The sequence below is a fragment of the Mastigoproctus giganteus genome, chromosome 7 (genome assembly GCF_048544385.1).
Source record: "Mastigoproctus giganteus isolate SK-2022 chromosome 7, ASM4854438v1, whole genome shotgun sequence".
Lineage (NCBI taxonomy): Eukaryota > Metazoa > Arthropoda > Arachnida > Uropygi > Thelyphonidae > Mastigoproctus > Mastigoproctus giganteus.
In genome coordinates, this window is record NC_143581.1 from 211,405,038 (window position 1) to 211,429,405 (window position 24,368).

Sequence of the window (24,368 nt, forward strand, 5' to 3'; positions counted from 1 at the left end):
ATGCATTGCCTTAGATTTAATATTCTTCTTAACTAAGAGCATAACCCCTCTACCCTTTCTGTCCTTCCTGTACAGGTGACCCCCGCTTAACGCTGATCATTCGTTCCGGAAAAACAGAGCGCTAAGTGAATCCGCGCTAAGCGAGCGCCGCTTTCCCATAAGGTAACATATGTATTTGTGAGCTGCGGTCGGTGCCATAGGATATTTCCTAATCAATAATAAACGGTAATGAAAAGATGCACAAATGTCGGTCAAAATATTTAATATTCAAATATTTGCACATATAAAATATTCTGCATTACATACGTATAATTATGTGGTAACTACTTGCGTCTCAAAAGTAAACAATTCCAATTAAAATAATGAATTTAATTGATTTAATTTAATGGATGAATTTAATCATGAAAAATGTGTGGATTTTGAGTTGAACTTTGGCCCTCTTCCAAATAAACTAAAAGGGGTATTAATTTTAAATGGCCCGCAGCGTTACCACCCAACAATAAAGTCAACCGATCCTTCGCCGCTTTGAAACTTGGCATGTTTTTTGTTCTTTCAATATGAAACTTCTTTTAGGCATTCGTTTCCACAAAAGTCCTGCTTCATCTGTGTTAAAAACTTGTTGAGAAGTATAACACACAATACCCCTCTTCAATAATTTTAAGAGGGTTTCTAGCGGCTTCTCCCTGGATTTTAAATCTATTCTACCAGTTTTAAATGGTTCCACATTTTTTTTTTTTTAGGCGAGTTTTCTTCAGATCATCGTATTGGCTAATCTCTTTTTCTCTCTCTCTCTTTTTTTAATATTTAACTTAACTGAATTCTGCATTGGAATATTATCTTCAAAAAAATTAGTCTTTCCATTTCAATCCTAATAGCCGGTCTAGTCCTAGTTGCTTGCAGTGGAACAGCTATCTTTCCCGCTGCTAAAATTAATTCTTTATTTTTTCATAATTGTTCTTACAGTTAAATTTGCGAGTCCTAAATTATGGCACACATCCGCTTGTCGTTGACTGGAATCGATTCGCTTCAAAACGTCTAATTTAATTTTCAAATTCAGTCTTTTTCTTACATTTATAGTCTTCGTACTGTGCCCAGACGTTGTTGCATTTTCATTCCTGTCGGTCATTATTAGCTCTTCAAAAATATAACTGCGTTGGTTGAATTAATTATGATACAATGTTCAAGTAAACTGTCCGTTACGCACGATGTCTAATACTGTACTGAGTGATGACTAACTAGACTTCGGATAAACGCATATAACGCAAATATTACAAGCAATATATTTGATCATTTTTTAAAATGTTGATCTCGGAACTACGTAACAAGCTACTGTACTTAAATTAGCGCGAGAGAAAATTTCACTGAGCGTGGGAAAATTGATCAAGTCGGCGTGGGAAACGTTTTAATGCTGTTTTGCTATTCATTTTCAAGCTATCGACTCCATCAAATGAAACGATTTCGTTAAATATGTCAAAAATGTAATCTGAAAAAGAGCGTTATAGTGATCTGTGACAGCGTTATAGTCAGATACGGGTTATAATATAAGAACAGCGTTATAGCGAATCAGCGTAAAGCGAACCGCGTTATAACGGGGGCCTGCTGTATATATTGTACTCCCCATATTCAAATTTGGCTTCATTTCATTCTGAGTGACACCACGTCTGTGCTATTCTTACAATGTCTGCTTTGATGACTTAATCAGTAATTCAGATTCATCAGATTTATTTACAATTCTTCTTGCATTAGTGTACATGCACATGTTCTTACTCTTAGTTACTCTAACTCAGACTATGTATTCATTTTTTCCATGATGACCCACAGCATGGCCTGAAATCCCAGACATATTACTTTCTAGTCTGTTCTGCTAGCAATACAAGAATGACTTTCACCTCTGCTTGTGGCCCTAGTCAAACTATTAGTCTGTGTATCCTCCAGCTGTGTGGCACCCAGGGTTGTGGAATATGAAAGGACTTGGCAGTAATTGTGCAGTCAGATATGAAATTCTCTGAGTAGTGCGACATGCTTCCAGAACAGCTCACGGGCTTTTGTCAATGATATACAGAAACTTTGCTAGCAGGAATAAGGAGGTGATTATCTATTTGTATAAGGCCGTGGTTAAGCTGCATCTTGAGTATTGTATATGGGTGTGGAAGAACTTAAGGAAGGATGTAGATCTGCTGGAATGTGTGCAGAGAAAGGCAACCAGATTGGTGAAGGGACATTGGTCTCTTCTGCAAGAACCAGATTGGCTCTTACATAGAAAAGCTTCAGTTCTGCAAATTGCATTTGCTGGAGATTAGGCACCCTGTGGTGTGATCTGATTGAGGTGTTTAAGGTTTGAATGGATAAAGCTGAATGTCAGTGGCATTCTTCCTCTTGCTGGGACTACACATGAGGAAACGAAATTTAAGTTGAGGAAGGATGGTTGCAGGATAGACACGCGGAAGTTTGCCTTCAGCCAGCATGTGGTTGATCATTGGAACAAGCTTCCATCTGTTGTTGTGGAAGTAGATGGTTTGAATAAATTCAAGGAAGAACTAAACAAATTTCTTGACTTTTTGTCTAGGAGAAGTGTGTAGTGTTTTTTTCCCCCCCCCTATCTTCTTTGGTTTATGTTATATAAACTTGCTTCCTTGCAACATTTGCCACTTCTACTATAAACTAGTTCTAAAACAAGTATAATTTAACCTAAGCCCAATTTAAGATGACTGGTGGCATCTTAAATTAGTGCAACTATCGCTACAACTTCCAAATCAGGTTTGCCGGATTGGTTGTTAATTGTTATTATCTACAACACATCTCTGTAAACTTTAATCTGGATTAGTCACTGATGCATATCTGTCCATGCAAGTTCATATCCTTACAAATCAGATTTGCTGATATCATACTGAAATCAGCAGAATGATATGCTATTTTATTTTTTTAATGATCTTTATATATTTACTTTTTAAAATTCATGAGTAAAAATGAATTTTAAATTTTCGGTTTATTGTAATTTTTCATTAATTTATGTTGCTTGTCCTTTTTAGTATTAAAAGGACAGTTAGTATTAAAATATTTATTTATTTATTTATTTGCAGGATATTTTTTACTCCAGAAAAAATTTCATGAGACCAGAATTGCAAGATGCACCACATACAAGCTTCGAAGATGAGGTTAGCTCTAAATATTTTGAGAAAGCTTGTTACTTTTGTTATGTATTTCAAATTAATTTATTGCTTCATTGTTTCTACACAAATCAGGTTCACCCCTCACCCCACTGTAGAACAATTCACTCAGAGCTGGTTCAATGTAATGTTATCTTTTTTAATTTCTCCCATGATTGTGCTCTGAAATAGTGTTTCACTCAAGAATGGCCTGAGAGTTAACCAGTTCGCAGGTGCTCCTATGTGTCCTCAAAAATCAAAAAATGCCGGCTTGGTATATCACCATCTTACATTTGTTTGACGAGGTCTGGGTTTGATTCCCATCGACAGTTAGTTTGCTTCAGTCACTGCTGTAGAGCCAATCTCTGAAAATAGTAGGGCTCTCTTCCTTGTGAGTTTTGTTTTTTCTGGCACACCAGCTGTCAATGTGCATCTCTACAGTTAAAATGTGTTGCTCACACAAATATGGCTACGAGTGACAAGCTCCAGACCATTAAAGCAATAATTTGAATTTTACACCTCTCAATCCCTTCATGTCTGCCTAGTTGGCATAATGCATTTCCATCTGCCACTCATTTGTAGAGGACTGGGTTTCATTTCTGTTAACAGCTTTTTCAGGCAGAGAGAATAGGATGTTCTCTTCCCCAAGTTATTCTTTGTTTTTAAATCTGTACAATATGAAGGAACCAGTTTTACAGACACTATATGTAAACAATGATATGAGCAACAAGCACAGTGCTGTAAAAGAAAAAAAAAAGAAATTTAATTAGAAAGTACAGCCACTCTCCAACTTATGTAAGGGCTGTGTTCTGCAGAACTCTGTACAAATCGAATTTTGCATAAGTCGGAATTTTCCTAAATGCTTGTGCAGCACTCGCAACCATGCAAGCTGAGTTTGATTGAAGCAAAAAAAGAAATGTTCGATGAACATGTAAAAATAAAATTATTTATTAAATTTTTTTCTCATGCACAGGAAAAATGACAAAATTACAAAAATCATAAAATTACAAAAAGAGAGGAGACAGGCATAACGCCGGCAAGTTTTACCTTTTGAGCATCGTTGCCTGAATTAACTCTCCAGCTGATAAGTATGCCATTGCAGAGGTTGAGGGCTGTGGAAATTTAGAAGAGGTTTTTTTGAAAATTTCTCTGCAACTGCAGAATCAGCACTGGCGACTTCACTGCATACTTTAATGTTTTGGAAACCAGTGCAATGCTTGAACCTATTAAACCACCCGTTGCTTGCTACAAACTTGGCTTGGGGTTTGTCGTACTTATCCTTAATATCTTCATAAATACTACTTGCTTGCCGACCGGGCTAGCCAGGTGAGTAAAGTGCCTGCCTGGCAACCCAAAGGTCGCGGGTTCGAATCCCGCCTCGGGCTTGGATCAAAAGTACTGCAAAAACCTTGGGAGGTGCACTATGGCCACAGAAGCCGATGCGCCAACAACTACAAAAAAAAAAAAAAAAAAAATACTACTTGCTTTTGCTTGAATGGCCATTGGATTCAGGGGCACTTGCTTCTGAATCTGATTTTCCATCCATATTATTAATAGCTTTTCCATCTTCAATATAGCACCTAAACGCTATTTTGTGATCACTGTGGATCTTAAATGCGTTGGCGCCTCCGTAGCCAGGTGGGAAGGAGCAACAGTGCGTAGCACACGCTTCTTGATTAGACCGGGGTTCGAGCCCATCACCACCAAATACGGAGGATGCGGAAAGGTCAGGCAATGACCACCGCATATCCCGGAGCAATATGGCCTTAGTTGCTAATGCTCCTAAAAACCAAATAACAACAACTTAAATGCGTTGATCCTTTAAAATGTTCTTTTATACGTGCACTGTCCTTTAAAATAGTATAACACTGTTGAAGCAGCAAGACCTAATTCCGTGCAATAGATGACAAACTTTGTCCTGCTTCGTACTTCTTAATCATTTTCATCTTCATTTCTAAATCAATTTTGTTTCGTTTCCCAGCACTGGCACTTTCTGTTGGTCCCTTTCCCGTCACCATTGTAATAAGTAATAAATAGGAATGAAGAGAAGATTCTGAAAATTTGTTTTTTATATGGTTGAAGATTTCAGTGAAGGGTAACTCATTTCACCATAATACTGTAGCGAACAAATCCACAGAATTCCAGTTATTGGTATTATCGCAAATGCAATAAGATCGAGTTTACTGCTCGTTTATAATAGATTGTGCTAACAGAAAAGCCCAATAAACCGGAAAGTGCAAATTGGTTTTGTTTTATGGTAGTCACCTCCAGAAATGTTTTAGGAAAATATCACAAAGGCATTCAAAATTGATTCTTATAATAGAACATATGATAATGATGAAAGCATAGTGCAATTTCCAATATAAAAATGACCTTTTAGAGTGACGAATAGCTTAGTTATATAGCGAAAATTTCAACTTCTGAAGTCTTGGAATGAATTACCAAAAAAAAAAAAAAAAAAGTGTTATTGGGTTCACATTATGTTATTTTAACGATACATCCATTTATTCCTATGGAATTCAAAATAACATTTCCACTATATATATATATATATATATATATATATATATATATATTTTTTTTTTTTTTTTTTTGCCTGTAAACAGCTAAATTGAAATTGCTGGGTCTGGATATTTAGAAATAATGTAAATTGATTTGCAACATGCCTGCAAGTCTCCTGTTATTATCCCTGATGTAATTTTTCACAAACCAAATGTTTTTTAGCAATTGGCAGCACCTGGTTATTTGCAGCTTTGCTGAGTGCAAAACGTTCAACAGTTTCATGAGGATGCCATTATGCCAATGTCTGCTACTTATTAAATGACTAGTGTCCACATTCAACATTATTAGTGGGCAGTCAATGCTACAGTCAGAAAATATTACATTTGATTGTCATTTATGCCTACCAGAATAAGTTTTTGAAAACAATATTGTAACATTTTTACCTCTAGTGTGTATTTGACCAATTCAGAAAACATGAGACAGATGTCTTGTTGGTAGCTACACTAGGTTTCTGATTTTGGGAGCTTACCAGATCTCATCACTAATAATTGTGGAACTTTAAATAAACTAAAGGGTTGTTTTCTCATTGTAATGTTTCTTCATTTGATCAAATAAAAAAAAAAAAAAAAATTCAAGCAGAAATCTGTTGGTTGTTGACCCATCATAAGAAATTAATTTGGTATTTAAAAATGTCAGAAGCATTTGAAAGGCATAGGGGAACAAAGACTAGTCACTAGAAATTTTTTTCAAGAATTCAAAAAAAAAAAAATTATGGACTTTTTAATTTTTCCTTATTTTAATCATGGGACATCTGTTTACTACTGTAGATAATAAAACACTGTAGAAGGAAGGGGATGAATCAGATTGGTCCACTTGATATCAATGGGTCAACTGTTGATGACCTTGCTCAGGTAGCTAACAAACTAAATGAATATTTTGCATCGACATTCACACATGAGGAGTTATTCAGCGAGGGGAATGCCAGAGGCGTATTCAACTCTAGCAGTAAGCTAGAGAATCTTGTAATAACTGAGAGCAAAGTGGAGGAGAAATTGTTGAAGATAAACACAAGAAAGGCACCTGGGGTGGATGGGATCTATCCAGTTATATTAAAGGAGGCAGCAAAGGAAGTAAGCAAACCCTTAGCCATAATTATGAGAGCTTCCTTGGACTCAGGGGAGGTACCCATGGACTGGAGATGTGCAAATGTGACCCCAATTCACAAAGGAGGATCAAAGGCCGACAAGTAATTATAGACCTGTGAGTTTAACTTCTGTTCCCGGAAAATTAATGGAGGCACTGGTTAAAGAAGCACTGCAGGATCATCTAGACAAGGCTTCAGTTATAGCTAGGACACAGCATGGTTTTGTTAAGGGGAAGTCTTGCCTGACCAATTTGATTGGATATTATGATGCAGTCACAAAAGAACTGGATGCAGGGAATAACTTTGATATTATATACTTGGATCTTAGAAAGGCTTTTGATACTGTTGCACATGGAAGACTGCTGCACAAATTGGAGCAGTGTGGCATTGGAGGCAAATTGCTGCTATGGATAAAGGGGTGGTTGAGGGGGAGAAGACAGAGAGTGGTAATCAATGGACACTGCTCATCGTGGACTAACGTTATTAGTGGAGTCCCTCAGGGTTCAGTATTGGGTCCTTTATTGTTTTCTGTATTTATAAATGATATTGATGATGGTATATCAGGCTTAATGTCCAAGTTTGCAGACGATACGAAGGTTGGCAGGATTGTCAAGGACACTACTGACACTATGCTGCTGCAACAGGATTTGGAAAGGTTGAGCAGATGGGCTTCGAGGTGGCAAATGAAGTTTAACATTGACAAATGTAAAGTACTACATATGGGAAACAGCAACCCTAGAGCAACATATCAACTCTGTGGTACTACACTGGCAGTGGTAGAGAATGAAAGGGACCTGGGGGTGGTTGTGCAGGCAGATATGAAGTTCTCTGAGCAGTGCAGACAGGCTGCAAGAGTAGCTCATGGTGTATTGTCAATGATATATAGGAATTTTTCTAGCAGGGATAAGGAGGTGATTATTCCCTTGTATAAGGCAATGGTCAGGCCACACCTAGAGTACTGTATACAGGCCTGGAGGCCTCATTTCAAGAAGGATGTAGAGCTTCTGGAACCAGTACAGAGAAGGGCAACAAAATTGGTGAATGGGACAAAATGGTGCTCTTACGAAGAAAGGCTTAAGTTTTGCGAATTACAGTGTCTGGAAACTAGGCACCAGCGAGGTGATCTGATAGAGGTGTACAAAGCCTTGAATGGTTTGAGCATGCTCAATGCTGATGGGATTCTTCCTCTTGCTCAGAATAATCACCTGAGAGGGCATAAATTCAAATTGAGGAAAGACAGATGTAGGATAGATGTGCGGAAATTTGCCTTTAGCCAGCGGGTGGTTGGTAGGTGGAACAGACTTCCATCCCTTGTCGTGCAAGTTGATAGCCTAAATAAGTTTAAGGCTCAGCTGGACAGGTATTTCGAACGAACAGAGGGGTGAAGTGGAAGTGGTTATTTTTTATTTATTTATGTTACTTTTTTTTTTTTTTTTTGGCTGATGCTGCATAACTTGCTTTCTTGCATCAAATGCCTCTACTAATGCTAAAATGCTAATTGATTGGCAGATTATAGCTTGAATAATGTAATTATTTTTTTTTATTCAAAATCACAACCGTGATTATTATTCCCAACAAACAGAAGATGTTCTGAGGTAGTTTAATTATTTGAAATATGGCAAATTATTTAAATCACTTAATGACAAAAAATGAAAGATTTAATACAGCAACGAAATGTGACATATTCAATAAAGTGACTCACAGGATACAAATAAAATATGGTGCCTGATTTATGGAAGGGCCCAGCTTGTCAATCCTGGGTAAATTGGGGATTGCTGAAAATAATGCAAGTAGGCACCGTTGGTGTTAATATTAGCAGTACCAAATGATACAAGAAAGCAAACTTATATAGGAACAGCAAAAAAAAAAAAAAAAAAAAACCCCACACCTCACATTGATGGATGTTTGTTCTGTCAATCAGCTGAGAAGTTACAGCTGGGTGCACTTGAGTCCCTGTGGGTGAGTTAGTTGGGAGCAAAGGTATAATGAGCGTGAAAGTGATCTACAAGCCATAGGATTGTGAAGAGTATGAATGAGGAGTCTACTTGCAGATGGAATGAGCAAGCAAGTGTGAATGTCTTATGGGCGACTTCAATCTTTTGTTAATTAATTTGAATAAGTGGGAGGGAGGAAACTCCATGTGGAACAAAATTTTTAAAAAACTTAGATGATTTATTATTTTTCCAGTTCACCTTTTTCTACAATGGCTTGTAAACAATGTCTTCGTATTTCTGTATCGCATTGAGTAACCTGCTTCATCACTACTCGTGTCTCGAGAAAGGGGGTATGAATATTTTCATCACGAAACAGATAATATCACAGGTCTTACAGTACAGGAACCATTGACTGGTAGTGATCATGCAGCTGGTAGTTGGAAGATGAAGAAAGATCTTACAGTAGTTAAAGATAAAGACTGATTTTAATTTCAGAAAAGGGGACTGTGACAGTTTAAGGTGCTACATGGCATCTGTTAATTGGGTGGATTGCAGAGGGAGGACAAATACATTAGAATCATGGAATACTTTTAAAGGAATAATCACAGAAGGCATGCATATATACTAATAAGAAGGTATAGCATGAACAGGATGCCGAGAGCTGGCCAGTATAATAGAGCAGAAAAAGAAAACATGGGGAAGTTAGTCTGAGTCAGAAGTACTGAAGCTGACAACAGCTACAGGTTTATCTGTAATAGTACTACAGATAAGGTTAAGGAAGCCAAAGCTGAGTATGAAAAGCACTGGCTAAGAGCAAAAAGAATGAGGACAACCAGTTTTTTTCATGTATTTGAACTCAAAAAAGAAAACATATCAGATTGTACCCTTGTGTACTGGTTGTAGGAAAGTCTTATATAACCCAGCCCATCTTGCTGACGAGTTGCATAGCTACCTTGTGTTGGTCTTTACTGATGAAAGACTCCTTCATGCTAAGGAGTGGCTGTGTGAGTGAGGTTGAGGCAAATTGGTGATTTCAAAATTACAGATGACTGTTTATTTGAAAAACTTTCTAGCCTAAAGGCTAGCAAAGCTTCAAGTTGATGGCATATACCCAGTAATATTGAGAGAGGCTTTCAGAGAATTTATTGAATCATTGAGGTTAATTAAGAGAGTATTATTGGACTTGGGAGAAATTTCTTTGGATTTGAGAAGTGCATCGTATATACCCATACATAAAGGTGGTTCTAAGAGTGAAGTTGGTAACTACAGAACCAGTTAGTTTTTGACTTCAGTTCTAGGGAATAACTTTTAGGCAATGATTAAGAGTGTGATTCAGGGACATTTAGATATAAATAGAAATGCCATCCTGAAGGAAACTTTTTTTTTTTTTTTTTTTTTTGTTAAAGGAAAATCATGTTTAATTGAACTGGTAAAACTATTTTGACACAGTTACTCATGAGCTGGATGTAGGGAACAATTTCAACCTATTTTATTAGAATTTCAGCAAGGCAATCAACTCAATGTCTCATGAAAGGTTACTGTATAAGCTGGAACATGTTAGGGTTACTAGAGAGATTCTAAGATGAATTACAGGGCAGAAGGGTTGTGATTAATGGATATTCTTCAATTGGAGTAATGTCAGATGTGTGGTCTCCCAGTTGTTGGACCACTTTTGTTTCTGATTTTTATAAATGATATTGACAAAGGCATAGAGGGATATGATATCAAAATTTGCAGACTATGTAAAGATTGGGAGAGTTGCTAACAGTAGTGCCAAACAGTGATTCTTCAGGATGACTTGAACAAGCTTCAAGAATTGTCAGAAAAGTGGTAGCTATATTTTAATTTGGTGGAGGTTGAATTAGAAACAGAGGATGAAAGGGATCTGGGAGTTACAATATGGGCAGATATGAAGTTTTTTGAGCAGTGTAAACAGGTGGCCAAGAAAGCCTATGGTGTCCTATTGATGATTCATCGAACATTATCCTGTATAGATAAGGGGATCATAATCTCACTGTATAAGGCAGTTGTAAGACAGTATTTGAAATACTGTGTCCTTTGGGACAGAATATTCCAAATACTGCCTTACTATTTGAATGGCGACCTCATCTGAAAGAAGACATTGAGCTTCTTGAAAGAGTCCAAAGGTGGGCAGCAACACACATGGTGATATTGGCAAAAGGGAGACTGTATGAGAAAGGGCATGTGGGCTATGGAACTAGGCAACCAGACACCTTAGAGGGGACTTGATTGAGGTTTATAAGGCTCTGAGAGGATCAGTAAAATAATTAAAGCAGAATTTTCACTGTTATAAAGAACTGCAGATGTAGGGGCCATAAATTCAAATTACATGGGAGGAGGAGTTTTAGTCTAGACCAGGGGTGGCCAACAAGTCGATCGCGGCTTTAATTTCAGTTGATCACGTCACAACGAATTTTAAATATATATATATAAAAAATAGATTAGTCAAAATCTAAATGTTATTACCAGTATTATGTGCCCCACTGCATACGCTTATTACAAATCCCATTGAACCACGTGACTACTCTTGTCACCGCGCAGCTGCTAGGCTTGTCTGGTGAAAATTCACGCAGTTACATTGTGGAGAGCATAGTGTGTGTCGAATTCTTATTTAGCTTACTAATACCCTTATACTTTAATACCATTTGATTTAAAATGAAAAAGAGTAAAACATATCATTTTCATCAAGAGTGGGAACTAGAATACATTTTTTGTAATGATAAAAGAAAAATGTTGTTTGATTTGCAATGCTTCCGTGGCTATACCCAAAAAAGGAAATTTAGAAAGGCACTCCATGGTAAATACCAATCAGATTTTCCGCATAATAGTGGCCTTAGAAAAAATAAATTAAAAACTTAAATCCAGATTGTTCGCACAACAAAATTTCTTCATGACACCTAATTTACTATCTAAGGCAGTAACTGTAGCAGTACTTAAAGTGAGTCATCTTCTTGCAAAAAAATGAAAACCATTTTCTGATGGTCAGTTCATCAAAGACTCATTTTTAGAAATAACAGATTCTCTTTTTGAAAATTTTAAGAACAAAAATTAAATTAAAGTGCTCTGCAAGATCTCAAAATACTGTGATGCGACGCATTGAAAAAATGAGTAAAAATGTGAGCGAACAATTGCGTGCACATATTGTTAATTGTGTGTCCTTTTCTTTACAACTGAATGAATCTACAGATGTCAGTAATACAGCTCAATTGCTCATTTTCATTCATATGGTTTTCGATGATTCTGCCACTAGAGAAGAACTGCTGAGTATGGTTTCTTTAAAATAAAAGAACTTGATATATTTAACACATTAAAAAATTTTATTGAAAAAAATTAAATTACCACTATTTAAGCTCATATCAATAACAACAGATGGGGGCTAAAGCAATGATGGTTATTATAACAGATTCATGGCATTGTGCCAAAAGAATGATGAATTCCCAGATTTTTTGTTACCACTATATCATCCACCAAGAAGCAGTAGCCATCAAAAGATTAAATACTAAAAGTATTATGGACATAACTTTAGAAATTGTGAAATCGATCAGAGGACAATCTCTTCAAAGGAGACATTTCAAACTGCAACTCGATGAAAATGAACCAGATCTGATATTACACACAGATGTGAGGTGGCTGAGTCAGTAAGTTTCTACAGAGATTTCGAATTTTGCTGAATGAAATAAAAAAATTTGTTGATCAAAGGGGAGATGATTATCAGCTCTACAAGATATGGAGTGGTTGTGTGATCTGGCTTTTTTTGTCATATTTTATCAGTAAATTAAAATGATCTGAATTTGGAATTACAAGGAAAAAATAAAAATGTGGATGACATGATTAGTAGTATTTCTGCATATAAATATCTTTTGGCAATGGTTAAGATGTCAAAGAAAAAAAAAATATCATTTTGCAAATAGCTAGATCATTTGCAAAAATTATTTTTTATTATTATTGTTATTAGCCATATGGTGTAAGGAAGCCTGAGGCTTATGCTGCACCAGCCAAAAACAATTTGAGAGAGAGAGAGAGAGAGAGAGAGAGAGAGAGAGAGAGAAGTAAATCACCAAGAAAGAGAAGAATGATGATATCCAGCTCAAAACCCTGGGTGTGCAAAGCTCATACACTCACCTGATGTGAAATCCTGTTTTTGAATTTAATAGTGAGAAATATATTTCTGAAATTGAGAAAGTTGTAGTAGATGATTTTGAAACCAGATTCGGTGATTTTAAAACAATTGAAGACATTGTTCGATATATTTATTATCCATTTAATGTTGACTTAGATATGAAACAAATTTCAGAAAAATTGCTGATATTTTTCACATGGAGAAAATATTACTTGAAAATGAAATTATTACATTGCGAAACAATATCTTCCTAAAAGCCAGATCATCAGAAAAAGACTTTTGGAAATATGTTTGCCGAGAGAAGTACTCAAATGTAAAAAAATGCATTGAACTTTTAAATTCCTGTTTTGGTTCCGCATATCTATGTGAATCAGCCTTTTCATATTTGAAACAAAGAAGAAGAATCTGTGTTCTCTTACGGACTTGCATACAGAAGATTCTTTACTGTTGGCCTTGTCACAGTATATCCCCAATTTTGAAAACTTGTCAGATGACATGAAGACACAAACTTCACATAAATTAAAAATTTAATTTAAATATGTTAATTTAAAATAAGAATTCTGAATTGTATTTAATTTTAATATTTATAAACAGCAAATTTCAATACGTGTTAGTTAACTTTTTTAACCATGTACAATGAAATTCTTGAGTTGGTAGATCGCAGCACATCTTGAAGAAAAAAAAGTAGATTGCATCACAAATTGAGTTGGCCACCCCTAGTCTAGACCAGCATTTCTCAAACTGTGTTCTGCAAAAAATTGTAATTAATAATTGAAACATAAATAAATAAAATTTGCCTATTTGCCTATTTGTAGTGTACACCACTTTTGTATCATTATAACAATTTTTTTTTTTTTTCGGTTATTAATATACTGGCATAGACCGCAGAACACTTTATTTTGGTGGGCTTAGAGAAATATGCATAGAGGTAATGACATCTACGAAAAGGTAGTGCTCTATTATGGCAAGTATGCCATTTGTATGGAATTTAGCCTGGATTACATGGGCTGAAGGAGAGGAGGAAGCGAACCGATATTATAATTAAACTCACTTCCTTGTATAAATTTTTTTGATAAATAATAGTATTTAAAAATAAATGACCATGGATTTGTGGTTGAGAAAAGGAACTTTAAAACAAGAAGCAAAGTACTTCTAGTACACAACTGTGGTTGATGAAAACTAACATAATATTGTCACACTTCAAAGTGAGGATGAAAAATCCAGCGTTTTGTTCCCCAGAAATCTGAAGTGAAAAAATCAGGAACCAACTAATAAAAGACCAAAATGAAAGTATAATGACAGTTATTTGAATTTCAGCTTTACATATGTTGGAAATAAAGATACTCCTCATGCACAGTGCACCATATGTAATAAAATATTAGCAACAGTTCTTCTGCTCTCGCTAAACTTGTGTTCCATGAATGTGTTGTGAGATCAAAAGTGTTCTGTGACTAAAAAAGTTTGGGAAACGCTGGTCTAGACTGTGGGAAGTTTTCTTTTAGCCAGTGAGTTGTTGATTACTGGAACAACTGCCTGCATCTGCAAGTAGGTGAGGCTTACACTTAGAAGAAATTAAAAGGTCAACTGGATAGTTACCAATATGAGGAGGGAAGTGCACAATTTGTATTTTATTTATTTATTTTTTTTTGGTTGGTACAGCAAAAGCATGTGGCATTCCTTTCACTGAATGGCAAACATATATACTTAACTTTACAATTCTTGTATTGGATCATTTAAACAACTTTTTTTATAAGAACTAATTTTGTGTAATATTTAATTTGTCTCTTAAAATATGGATGATTCAAGGAATTTTTTAATGGTGTTTCCTCTTGATAATTAAAATTTTACCACTCAATCCCTTAGTTTGCTTAAGTATATTTTTATTATTTGAGTGTGTGTGTGTGTGTGTTTTAAATTTAAAAAATTTTCACTTGTAAAAAATTTAACACAGTTAAATATTTCTTTACAAGTGAAAGGCAGTGCCATCTGCCAATCAGTTTAGATGTACAAAATTTAAAATAGAAAAGGTTACAAATTTAAAACAAAATAATTTAGTAAAAAATTTTGCCAAACTTGCACTAAATGGTCTGACTAATTGAAATACTTTGTGCTTCCATAAACTTTGGTCATGTGGTGGCTTCTTGATACGATATGTACCTTGGTTTATGATGATTTATATATTCTTTCTATACTACTAGATGTAATTCATTTAACCCATTACAGTAATTTGTCCTAATGTGGAATCGTTATGAAAATATGCATTCACCATATTTTCATAACCATTCCATGTTAGCCATACTTTTGTTTTCCCACTAAAAACATTTGTAGAAGTGCTCCTAGGCCTTTGCGCATCTTACCCACCACAGTTCTTTACATTGAGCAAGGTGCACTGGTATCTCACTGTACTGAAACTGTAATTATTCATCCTCCTGAACTGAGGGCTGATGACCCTCCTATGTGTGTGTCCTGTGGCCACAATTTTAACGATTAGACACCTTTTAATTGACTGTCCAGATTTTAGCAATATCCGTTTTACCGCTTTTAACCATCTGACTGAGCCATATACACTCAGTCAGATTTTATCCGACAGTGACAACGTGTCTGCCGTTTTTAGCTATTTTAAATCAATAAAAGTTTTTAATTGTATTTAAAATTTATGTTATTGTTACCTCTTTATTGATTTATTTTTAATATATATGTTATCATATATCTGGACATGGTGGCCTTACTAATTAGGCCACCGAGAATTTAAAAAAAAAAAAAAAAATTATTTAAATATTACCTAGTCTTGGCACATTATAGCCGTAGTTGCTAATGTGCCAAAAAACCCAAACGAACAAACAAACAAATCCTCCTGAACATTCATTTGTGCGTGCGTGTGTTACATTTACTTCCTGTGGTATTAGCAGTGGCTACAATTCGTATACCAAACTGTTCCCCTTTCATAAGCTATGAAAGTGACTTTTTATTGCCAAGTATTTTACTTGGCAATAAAAAGTCATTCCATTAATATAATTTTACAAGAAAATTATATTAATGGAATGAGGTGATTAATTTTGTGGCACTGTTAAATACTTAAATTACTTAATCAGTAAGTTAAATGAAATATCTATTCAGTTTCTTGTGGATATAAAAAAAAAAGTGATAACTTGTTTTGTACATTACAGGCTCGTACGCTGAATGACCTGTTTGTCGGTAAGTTAGAAAATTTATTGTACGACATATATAAAGTGCATAGATTTAGTAAATTAACTTAATCCTGCTTGGTGTTAGTTTTATCATAGTTTAGAAAGTGTCTTATATATTCTAAATGGAATTTCATTCATTTTTGTTAAATATGGAAAAATTATCTTTCAGGCGGAGCCGCTTATTGTATGGGTGAAATGAACCAAGACTGCTGGTAAGCTATTTTTTTATACATTGCAGTATAGAAATAAATTGTTGCTAAGATGCAACATATGCTTTTAGCTTTACTTCTCTTGTATAAATTCTGACAGATGTGAACTTTTTATATGCTAATAAATTTGATTAATGCACTGATCTTGTCAAGCAGTAACACTAATTACCTCAGGGAATGATGATCCCTCTATCTTTTTATTATGGAGCTGAGAAGTGCTTTGCTGCAGTGCATATGATATATTTATTGGTGAAGAGGATTTCTGTTTTGTTTGAATTGCAGAAAAGTCTGAACCTCTGCTGTGGTGGGAATCTGATCTGCCCACCCTGACATGAATTCTGCCCAAGAACACACTCATATAGACATATAAAAGATCGTGAACTAGTGTACTATGACCAGATTATTTGAATTCCTGAAAATTCTGCATGTCCTATTGATGCCACAGGTACCGGAAATGGTGTCAGCCATATTCCATGGCTGGTAGCTTGATTAAGGAAGAGGATATATGTTGTGAAAAAGGATTGAGAGACTAGTCCAGTTTCAAGAGAGAGACCCTGGGTAATCTTGAGGGGGAGAAGGCATTTTTGATAAATGATTTATGTCTGCTTTGATAGGGAGGGGAATGAGTGAAGCAAAGAGTCCTGTGAAGTATTGAAGGGTTTGTTGTATAGGAATTTTGATGTCTTTATTGTCTTGTCAGTTAGAGTAAAATGGGAATAAGTTGTCTTGAAATGCTGCTTATTCCATCCTTCCCCATCTCTTTTCAGGTTTATTTTTTTATTTTTTTTTATTTGATGGTGTGAGGGTTTGCTGTTCAGGTTGGTGTGAAATATCAGCAGTGACCCTTGACCGGCAGGCAAAATATCAGTCATTTGAATGGCAGTTTTGGTGGAAGGAAGAAGGTGTATCAGGTCAATGCAAGGTTAAACAAAAGTTTATGCTGCAAATATTTGTTAACTATAAGGACATATAGAGGTTGAGGAGTGGATTGCAGAAATGGCATTACCTCTTAGTATAAGTTCATAACTCATTATTAGGAATTTAGAGTGGGAGGTAATACTGTTAATAATACTATGTACTTAGAAATCAAGTGCTTGATAAATGCAATTAGAAAGGAAGACTAGATCTGTGGACAAAGAAGAATTGAAGTTATTCCATGGGCTCCTGCTCAGTGTCTGACAATTTCTGAATATCTTTAAAAACATTTAGAGAATGTTTTTAAAGATATTCAGAAATCTGTATTCATTTGGCATGCAAATTGGCCATGTGATTTTTCTCTCCCATCTGCCCCAAAGGGAGGCAGATTTTTCAGTGCATGAATGTGGCAGCTATGGCAAATGCAGTCAATGAACTTTCGAAAAAAGGATATTTTAAGATGTTTTGCAATTCTGTAACAAACTAGAAAATCATCTAAATAGCTGAGGTCATAATTTTGAAAATTGATGTGCAACTATTTTTAAATATTGTTTTTAAAAGAATTTTTTTAAATAAAAATTCTTTTAAAAAGGCAAGATCAAAAAGTATTGTCCTGGAACTGTTTGATCTTCCTGGTTATGTATAATATACAATTATTTCAAAAAATTTGATGAGACCAGATATTGGCTCCTTTTAGTCATCCAAAGTGTTAATACTTGGGAACTGTCCTCTGTGACAGTATAGTAGTTTTGTCACTTGTCACTCATTTGGAGAGGTCTGAGCTTGATTCCTGTCAACAACTGAAGGAATTTCTACAGCCCTCTTCAATTGAGGCCATTAGCTGATCTCAGGTGGAGAGAATAGGGTTTCCCTTGTGAGTTGTTCTGGGGTTTTCAGTCTGCACAACATGCAGATCAGCCTATGAATGCACATTTCCAAATCATCATCATCAGCCATTTTCAATCCACTGCAGGATGAAGGCCTCTCCAGCAACTTTCCAGTTCCTTCTGTTTTGAGCACTGGCCATCCATTTACTACCCAAAAACCCATGAATTTCATCTATCCATCTCCGCCTTTGTCGTCCAGGTTTTCTTCTAGCTCCTCTTGGTTACCATTCTGTTATTTTCTTAGTCCATTTGTCATCATGTCTTCGAGCTATGTGTCCTGCCCAAGACCATTTTAGTTCTTTAGTTTTGATAAGAATGTCCTTTACTTGAGTTTGCTGCCTAATCCATGTGTTTCTCTTCTTATCTAACAGTCTGATTCCCAATATAATTCGTTCCATTCTTCGCTGTGTAGTTCTTAGCTTCTCTTCCATTCTTTTTGGTGAGTGCCCAAGTTTCACTTCCATAAGTCATGGTGGGGAGTATACATTGATTCATTATTTTACGTTTCAGACAGACTGGGATATTGTTCTTCAGTATGTGACTATATTTCCTGAATGCTATCCATCCAAAATTTATTCTTCTCTTGACTTCCAGCCATTTATCATTATTACAGCTATAACTTGTCCCAGATATGACTCCACCTTTTCAATTACTGCTCCTTCAATCATTATTTCCCTTTCCATGGCATACTTGTTTATCATTACTTTTGTTTTAGCCATATTCATCTTTAGTCCAAAATCCTTACTAACTGTGCATAACTGATTAAGATTTTCCTCTAATTCTTTGGGATCGTGGCTTATGACCACAATGTCATCTGCAAATCGTAAATGGTTTAGGTACTCTCCGTTCCCATTGACTCCTTTCTGCGACCAGTCTAATCTTCTGAAAGCTTCCTCAAGGGCAGCAGTAAACAGCTTTGGAGATATTGTCTCCTTGTCGAACTCCTTTCTCAATTTTAAATTTCCTACAGTCTTTGTCTAGTCTAATAAAGGATGTAGCACTCTCATATATTTTCTTCAAAATCATAATATATGGAGTATCTATGCCTTGTCTTTCCAGTGCCCGAAACATTGCCTTATGCTGTATGGAGTCAAATGCCTTTTCATAATCCACAAATGCCAGGCATAATGGTGTTTTATATTCATTTGCTTTCTCCATTAGCTGTGATATTACGTGAAGGTGATCCATAGTTGAGAATCCTGTCCTAAAGCCAGCTTGCTCTTTCGGTTGATTCTCATCAAGTATTCTTTCTAATCTGTTAGTAATGACCCTTGTGAACAACTTGTAGATATGGGATAACAAGCTAATTGGTCTATAATTTACAATTTCTGATTTATCTCCTTTCTTATGCAGCAAAACTATGATTGCATTATTCCACTGCTTAGGCATCACACCTTTTCTAATGCACTTTGTGAAGAGCCTTGCCAGTTTTTGTGTTATGTCTCTTCCTCCCAATTTTAACAACTCTACAGTAACTTCATCTTCCCCCGGGGCTTTCCGATTCTTCATTTTCTTCAATGCATGTTCTACCTCATCAGGAAGAATATCGGGTATGTCGTATGTGTTGCTACTTTGCAATCCATGTTCCCCACTGCTGGTGTCATTCCCTCGCTCATTTCCAAATATACAACTGCAAATATGTTCCTAAAAACCTTAACACCAAAAACACCTTTGGGAACTGCTGTATAAAATAGTTAGCTCTGAGGCATCGAATGGGTGGAGTATTCTCTGAATTGCTCCTTGTAGTTAGGCAACTTTGAACAAAGTCAAAATTTAAGTTAAAAGTCACCAGTGTTTAACTCCCCTGTGATTTTTGTAATAGTAATTATTACTAAATTTACTGTGCTAAAGATTAAAATTAGTAAAATGCTATTACTCATACCATGTGAAAAACAAAATTAATAACCAATTGAGAAATTAGTATATACTCTTAATTACTAGTCTGTTTGAAGATAGTACTCTGCCATCTTCAGGGCCTTATGTAAGCGGAGAGCTTGCTGTTATAACTGATCTGCTGAATGAGTCTGATAGTCTTCAGTGGAAAGGAAAAACAGGAAGCACTCCACTTTCATAAGGTTTGAAGACAAGATTGTCTTGAATTTGTAGTCTAGTCATTAAAAATATGTATTGGGGGTTTCTCAATAAAGATTCTTAATCCTGTTTTTCCTATATGAATTATTGCTTTTAATTAATCTTTAAAAAGGTGGTAAACCATGTAATGTCCTTGTTCCAGCTTATTACAATTTTACTTTTAATATTCATTAATAATTTACTTATTTGATAATTTAGATTAATTTTTACTAATGACTTGAATCTATTTCAGGTATTTGTTCACTCTGAACCCTTTAGATAACTTTATTGGGGTGCAGGTTCCTGACCAAACCGTCGAAATATCCTTTGATAAAAGTTTTTTATACATGTTTGAGTAGATATGTTGAATTCTATAAAAAAAAAAATTATAGAAAGCTAATTTCTTTTTTGTTTGTTGCAGGAAGAATTAGTTTTAGAATTAGTTGCAGGAAGAATCATCATGGTTGAAACAACAAACCATAATAGAATTCTCATAGTAAAACTATATTAAAAACATTCACTTGTAATGCTCATCTGAAGAGAATTGCCTAAGTATTCTGACCCTTTCACTCTCAAAATATGCTATCTATCAAATAAGTGTTTTCATGATAAGAAATGTTAATCTTTCTAGATGAACAATGGCCACACTAGAATCAAAGGCCACATTTAGCTTGAATAGAAGATCTGTTCAAGTGAACACACATGACTGATACTGCCAGTCTCAGATGTGCTGCTTTCCACTGTGTAGCATACATGTAATAATTTCAGTATCTGTTTCATTATATTTTGTTTTCTACCTGTACCTTTTTTATAGCAAATAACTACTGAACAACTGATTTGACCTTTCAGTGCACATCTTTAAATACTTCATTGCTGTTGTTAGCCAAGATCAGAAATTCTGAGTTCTGTGAAAGGTTACTTCTAGCAGGAAGGTTGCCCCTCAGTTTTCCCACACACTTTTAACAGAAAATTTATCAGCACTATAGAAATGAGAAGGAAATTATATTGATTGGGATTTATGCTTACTGTGACTTACATTTGGGGCATACATTTTTGATTGGATACCAAAAGAAACTTAAGGTGGTGAATGTGTGATATTCAGAAAGTGAACAAAAAACTAGGTGTTTTTGAATCAAATTATTGTAACAGATTTGAATAGCAATCTGTTTTTATAACAATTGAACTTTATTCTATGCCACATTAATATAATGGAATAGGTAAAGAAAAATAGTGGTAGATAGATATGAAATAGACTGAAAAAGTGATGTGCTTTGCATGATCTTCATACCCTGGCAATGGAATCAGATCACAGAAGTAGGTGAGAAAACTTGTCCCCTACACTTTCTTAGGCATTCTTTCGATACATTGGTGGACCCTTATTGATTTGACATTTCTGACTTTGATTTGTTTTTTGAGGTTATTTCAAAAGGAAGGTGCTTACAAATCATGTTACACTCCCCTACTATACTCACACAAGCTGAACTACAGTTTAAAAATAATCATAAAGCATTCAGGTTAGAGTTTCCTATGGGGGATTAACCTTCCATGACCTGCATGCAATCTGACAGTTTTTTTCCTTTTTCCATTATTTTTCTGAATTTGAGAGTGGGATCATTTTCTCTGTATCATTTCCTATCAGCATTTTGTTAAATGATGATGCATATTTTCTAAATTTAGTTAGCATCTGACATGTGCCTTACTCACATGACATTAAAAACAAAAACTGGCAGAAGTGCAAGTATAATAGAATGAGTTGGGGTGGGACATAGCCAAAAAAATTTCTAGAGATGTGGAATAGGATAAATTATGCAAATCCTAACAAATAAAAGAGAGGCTCTTATAAGGAAATGGCAACAATACTGATTTTTTACACTTATTTTATTTTATTTATTTTTTTTTTATTTTAATTTTTTGCTACCCACTTTCACTTGAAATAAAACTGATTCTGTTACTCTTATAATTAGAAGTAAAACTGTTAGGATCAGATATTTTTCTTCTGCCTCCATGAATTTTTAAAAATGTTCTATGCTAATTTATTCAAACTTGCATTATTTAATAATGAAATGCTTTCAATGAGATTCTTGGAAATTAAATGCTTATTATATTTAATACTTCTCTCTGTACTGTACCGACAAATTTGACTGTTACTTGGCAAAGCAGAGCATCCTATTTTTGTTAGTCTAAATCTTTAAATTTAAAATAATGAATTCAAAAATTTTAAATGTTCATAGTGTATAATAAAGATGGCATTTCACTCAGCAGATATTTCTTTGGGATTGCATTAGTGGAATTGTTTGGAATGGATGTGAAGGAAGGTAAAGGGTATGTAACTTCTTTGTTAATTTATGATAAGCAACTCATTTATTTAAGAATAATTTGGGATAAAGTGCATGGGCTTTTTTTTTTTTGTGCTAATCTTTGTAATAATTAGTATTAATTATTTAAAGACAAGACTTCTGTTTTTGGCCTTTCATCCTAAATACCTCCCTAACAGTTGGATATTCACCTTCTCATCTTTTCTTTTAGTTAGTTAAAAAGTTTTATGAAGGTGGACATATTGGATACTGGTGGAATATGCCCAGTTTAAGGTTCATTGTATGGCTGCTTTTATGTTTTCAGAAGTAATAGATATTAAGTTTCTGTATGAAATATCATTGAATCCTTAACAAATATACATTATTATGCAAGAACTAGATGAAAAAATTATGCATATTTTTACAAGAGAGGTGTGCAGTTCAGCAAAGGAAGCTACCCAGCGGTCTGGCATTGATAAGTTGCTACCAGGTGTTGTAATTGATGACTTTTTGTTTAGTCCATGTGGCTACTCCATGAATGGCCTTCTGAAAGGGGTAAGTTTATATATATATTTTTGTTGTATTTTGTTTATTAAAGTTTGAGCAGGTATGACAAAGCTACTATTTTAAAATTAATTTTTATTTTAATAAAAATGTATATTTCTGAAAATTTTTGAGAGTAAGTTGTTTGTACCTCATTTCTAGCTTTTACGTCATCTACAACAGAAGCATTTCTTTTCAAATTTTGTGAATTATAAGTACAGTAGACTCCCAGTTAACCTGCACTCATGGGTATTGGTAGATGCCAGATAACTGTAGTTTCTGGTTGCTTGAGAGTTAGTATTAAAAAAAATACTTGACTATCATACTAAGCCCAATACTTAGAAAATTAAGATAAACATAGACAAATTTTACTAAAGAAACTGAGTTTTATAATAGAAACTGCTTTCTGAATACAGTAACTTACAAAAACACACACTCAAAACTGTTGCAGTAGGTAGAGAGTTTACTGGGTAGACATCGCATGAGGATAGTCAGGATCTGCTGATGTAGCTGGGACAGGATCAGGAGGGTCTGTAGATGGTTTTGGATCTGCATCAGTAGATGATGTTGTGCTGCCAGACTTTCTTTCAGCATTCTTTAAAAATGAACTAATATCACCTTGCTTTGAGGTCTTATGTCTCTCAGACAAAGTCAAGTTATGCATGATGTGGAACTGCATAAGATGCTGAGAAGTGAAGAAGGGTTGCTGTTCTGCAAAAGCTATTGAAGTTTCAAATGCTGCAGTAGCTCCCTGCCAGGATACTTTTCCCACCTGACACACATCGTCATCGCTTTCTTCCTCCTCTGCAACTTTCATTTTTCCTTGATTCACAACAGCTTTTATAATGTCTTCCGTATTCAGTATATGAATTACTGGTATATCTTCATCCACAACAAGCCAGTCGTCGACTTCATCTCAAGGCAAATTTATTTCGTCAACTAACTCACAGATTTCATCATAAACAGTGCTATTGACAGCTGTACTATTGCCTGGAAATTCCTCAAATTCGACGGAGGAGGATTTCTCAAATATCACAGCTGGCCACAACTTTCTCCAACATTTCTGTAATGTTTCATTTCTCACAGAGTTCCAAGCACAACTGATAGATAGCATCTTTGAGGTTATTTCTTCTGAAAATCCAGAATTGTCCCATCAAAATTAGTCATTTTCTGCATGAAGTCGCACCTGTAAAACATTTTTATGTTTTGCCTCACCCTCTGATCCATTGGCTGGATCAGATTTGTGATGTTAGCTGGAAAATAACACATGAAAATGTTGCTATTAATTAGTTCTTCAGCAGGAGGATGTGCGCAACAGTTATCCAAGAGCAACAAAACTTTACTATTCTCTGGTAATCCTTTCTTTCGTAAATTTTCTTTAACACTAGGGACAAA

At 35.1% G+C, this 24,368-nt stretch overlaps 1 protein-coding gene across 2 annotated transcripts in view; it reads left to right on the forward strand.

Annotated features, from left to right (window-relative positions):
- Window positions 1-24,368, forward strand: part of SamDC (S-adenosylmethionine decarboxylase) — a 194,419-nt gene that overhangs the window by 154,666 nt on the left and 15,385 nt on the right. The window contains exons 4-8 of one of the 2 annotated variants that reach the window (XM_090378099.1): window positions 3,081-3,155; window positions 8,728-8,755; window positions 16,225-16,267; window positions 20,390-20,456; window positions 22,812-22,985. In XM_090378099.1, coding sequence (XP_090234225.1) covers window positions 3,081-3,155; window positions 8,728-8,755; window positions 16,225-16,267; window positions 20,390-20,456; window positions 22,812-22,985 — 387 coding nt within the window. Of the gene's footprint in view, window positions 1-3,080; window positions 3,156-8,727; window positions 8,756-16,034; window positions 16,063-16,224; window positions 16,268-20,389; window positions 20,457-22,811; window positions 22,986-24,368 lie in introns of both variants that reach the window. The other variant, XM_090378098.1, reaches the window with a different exon arrangement.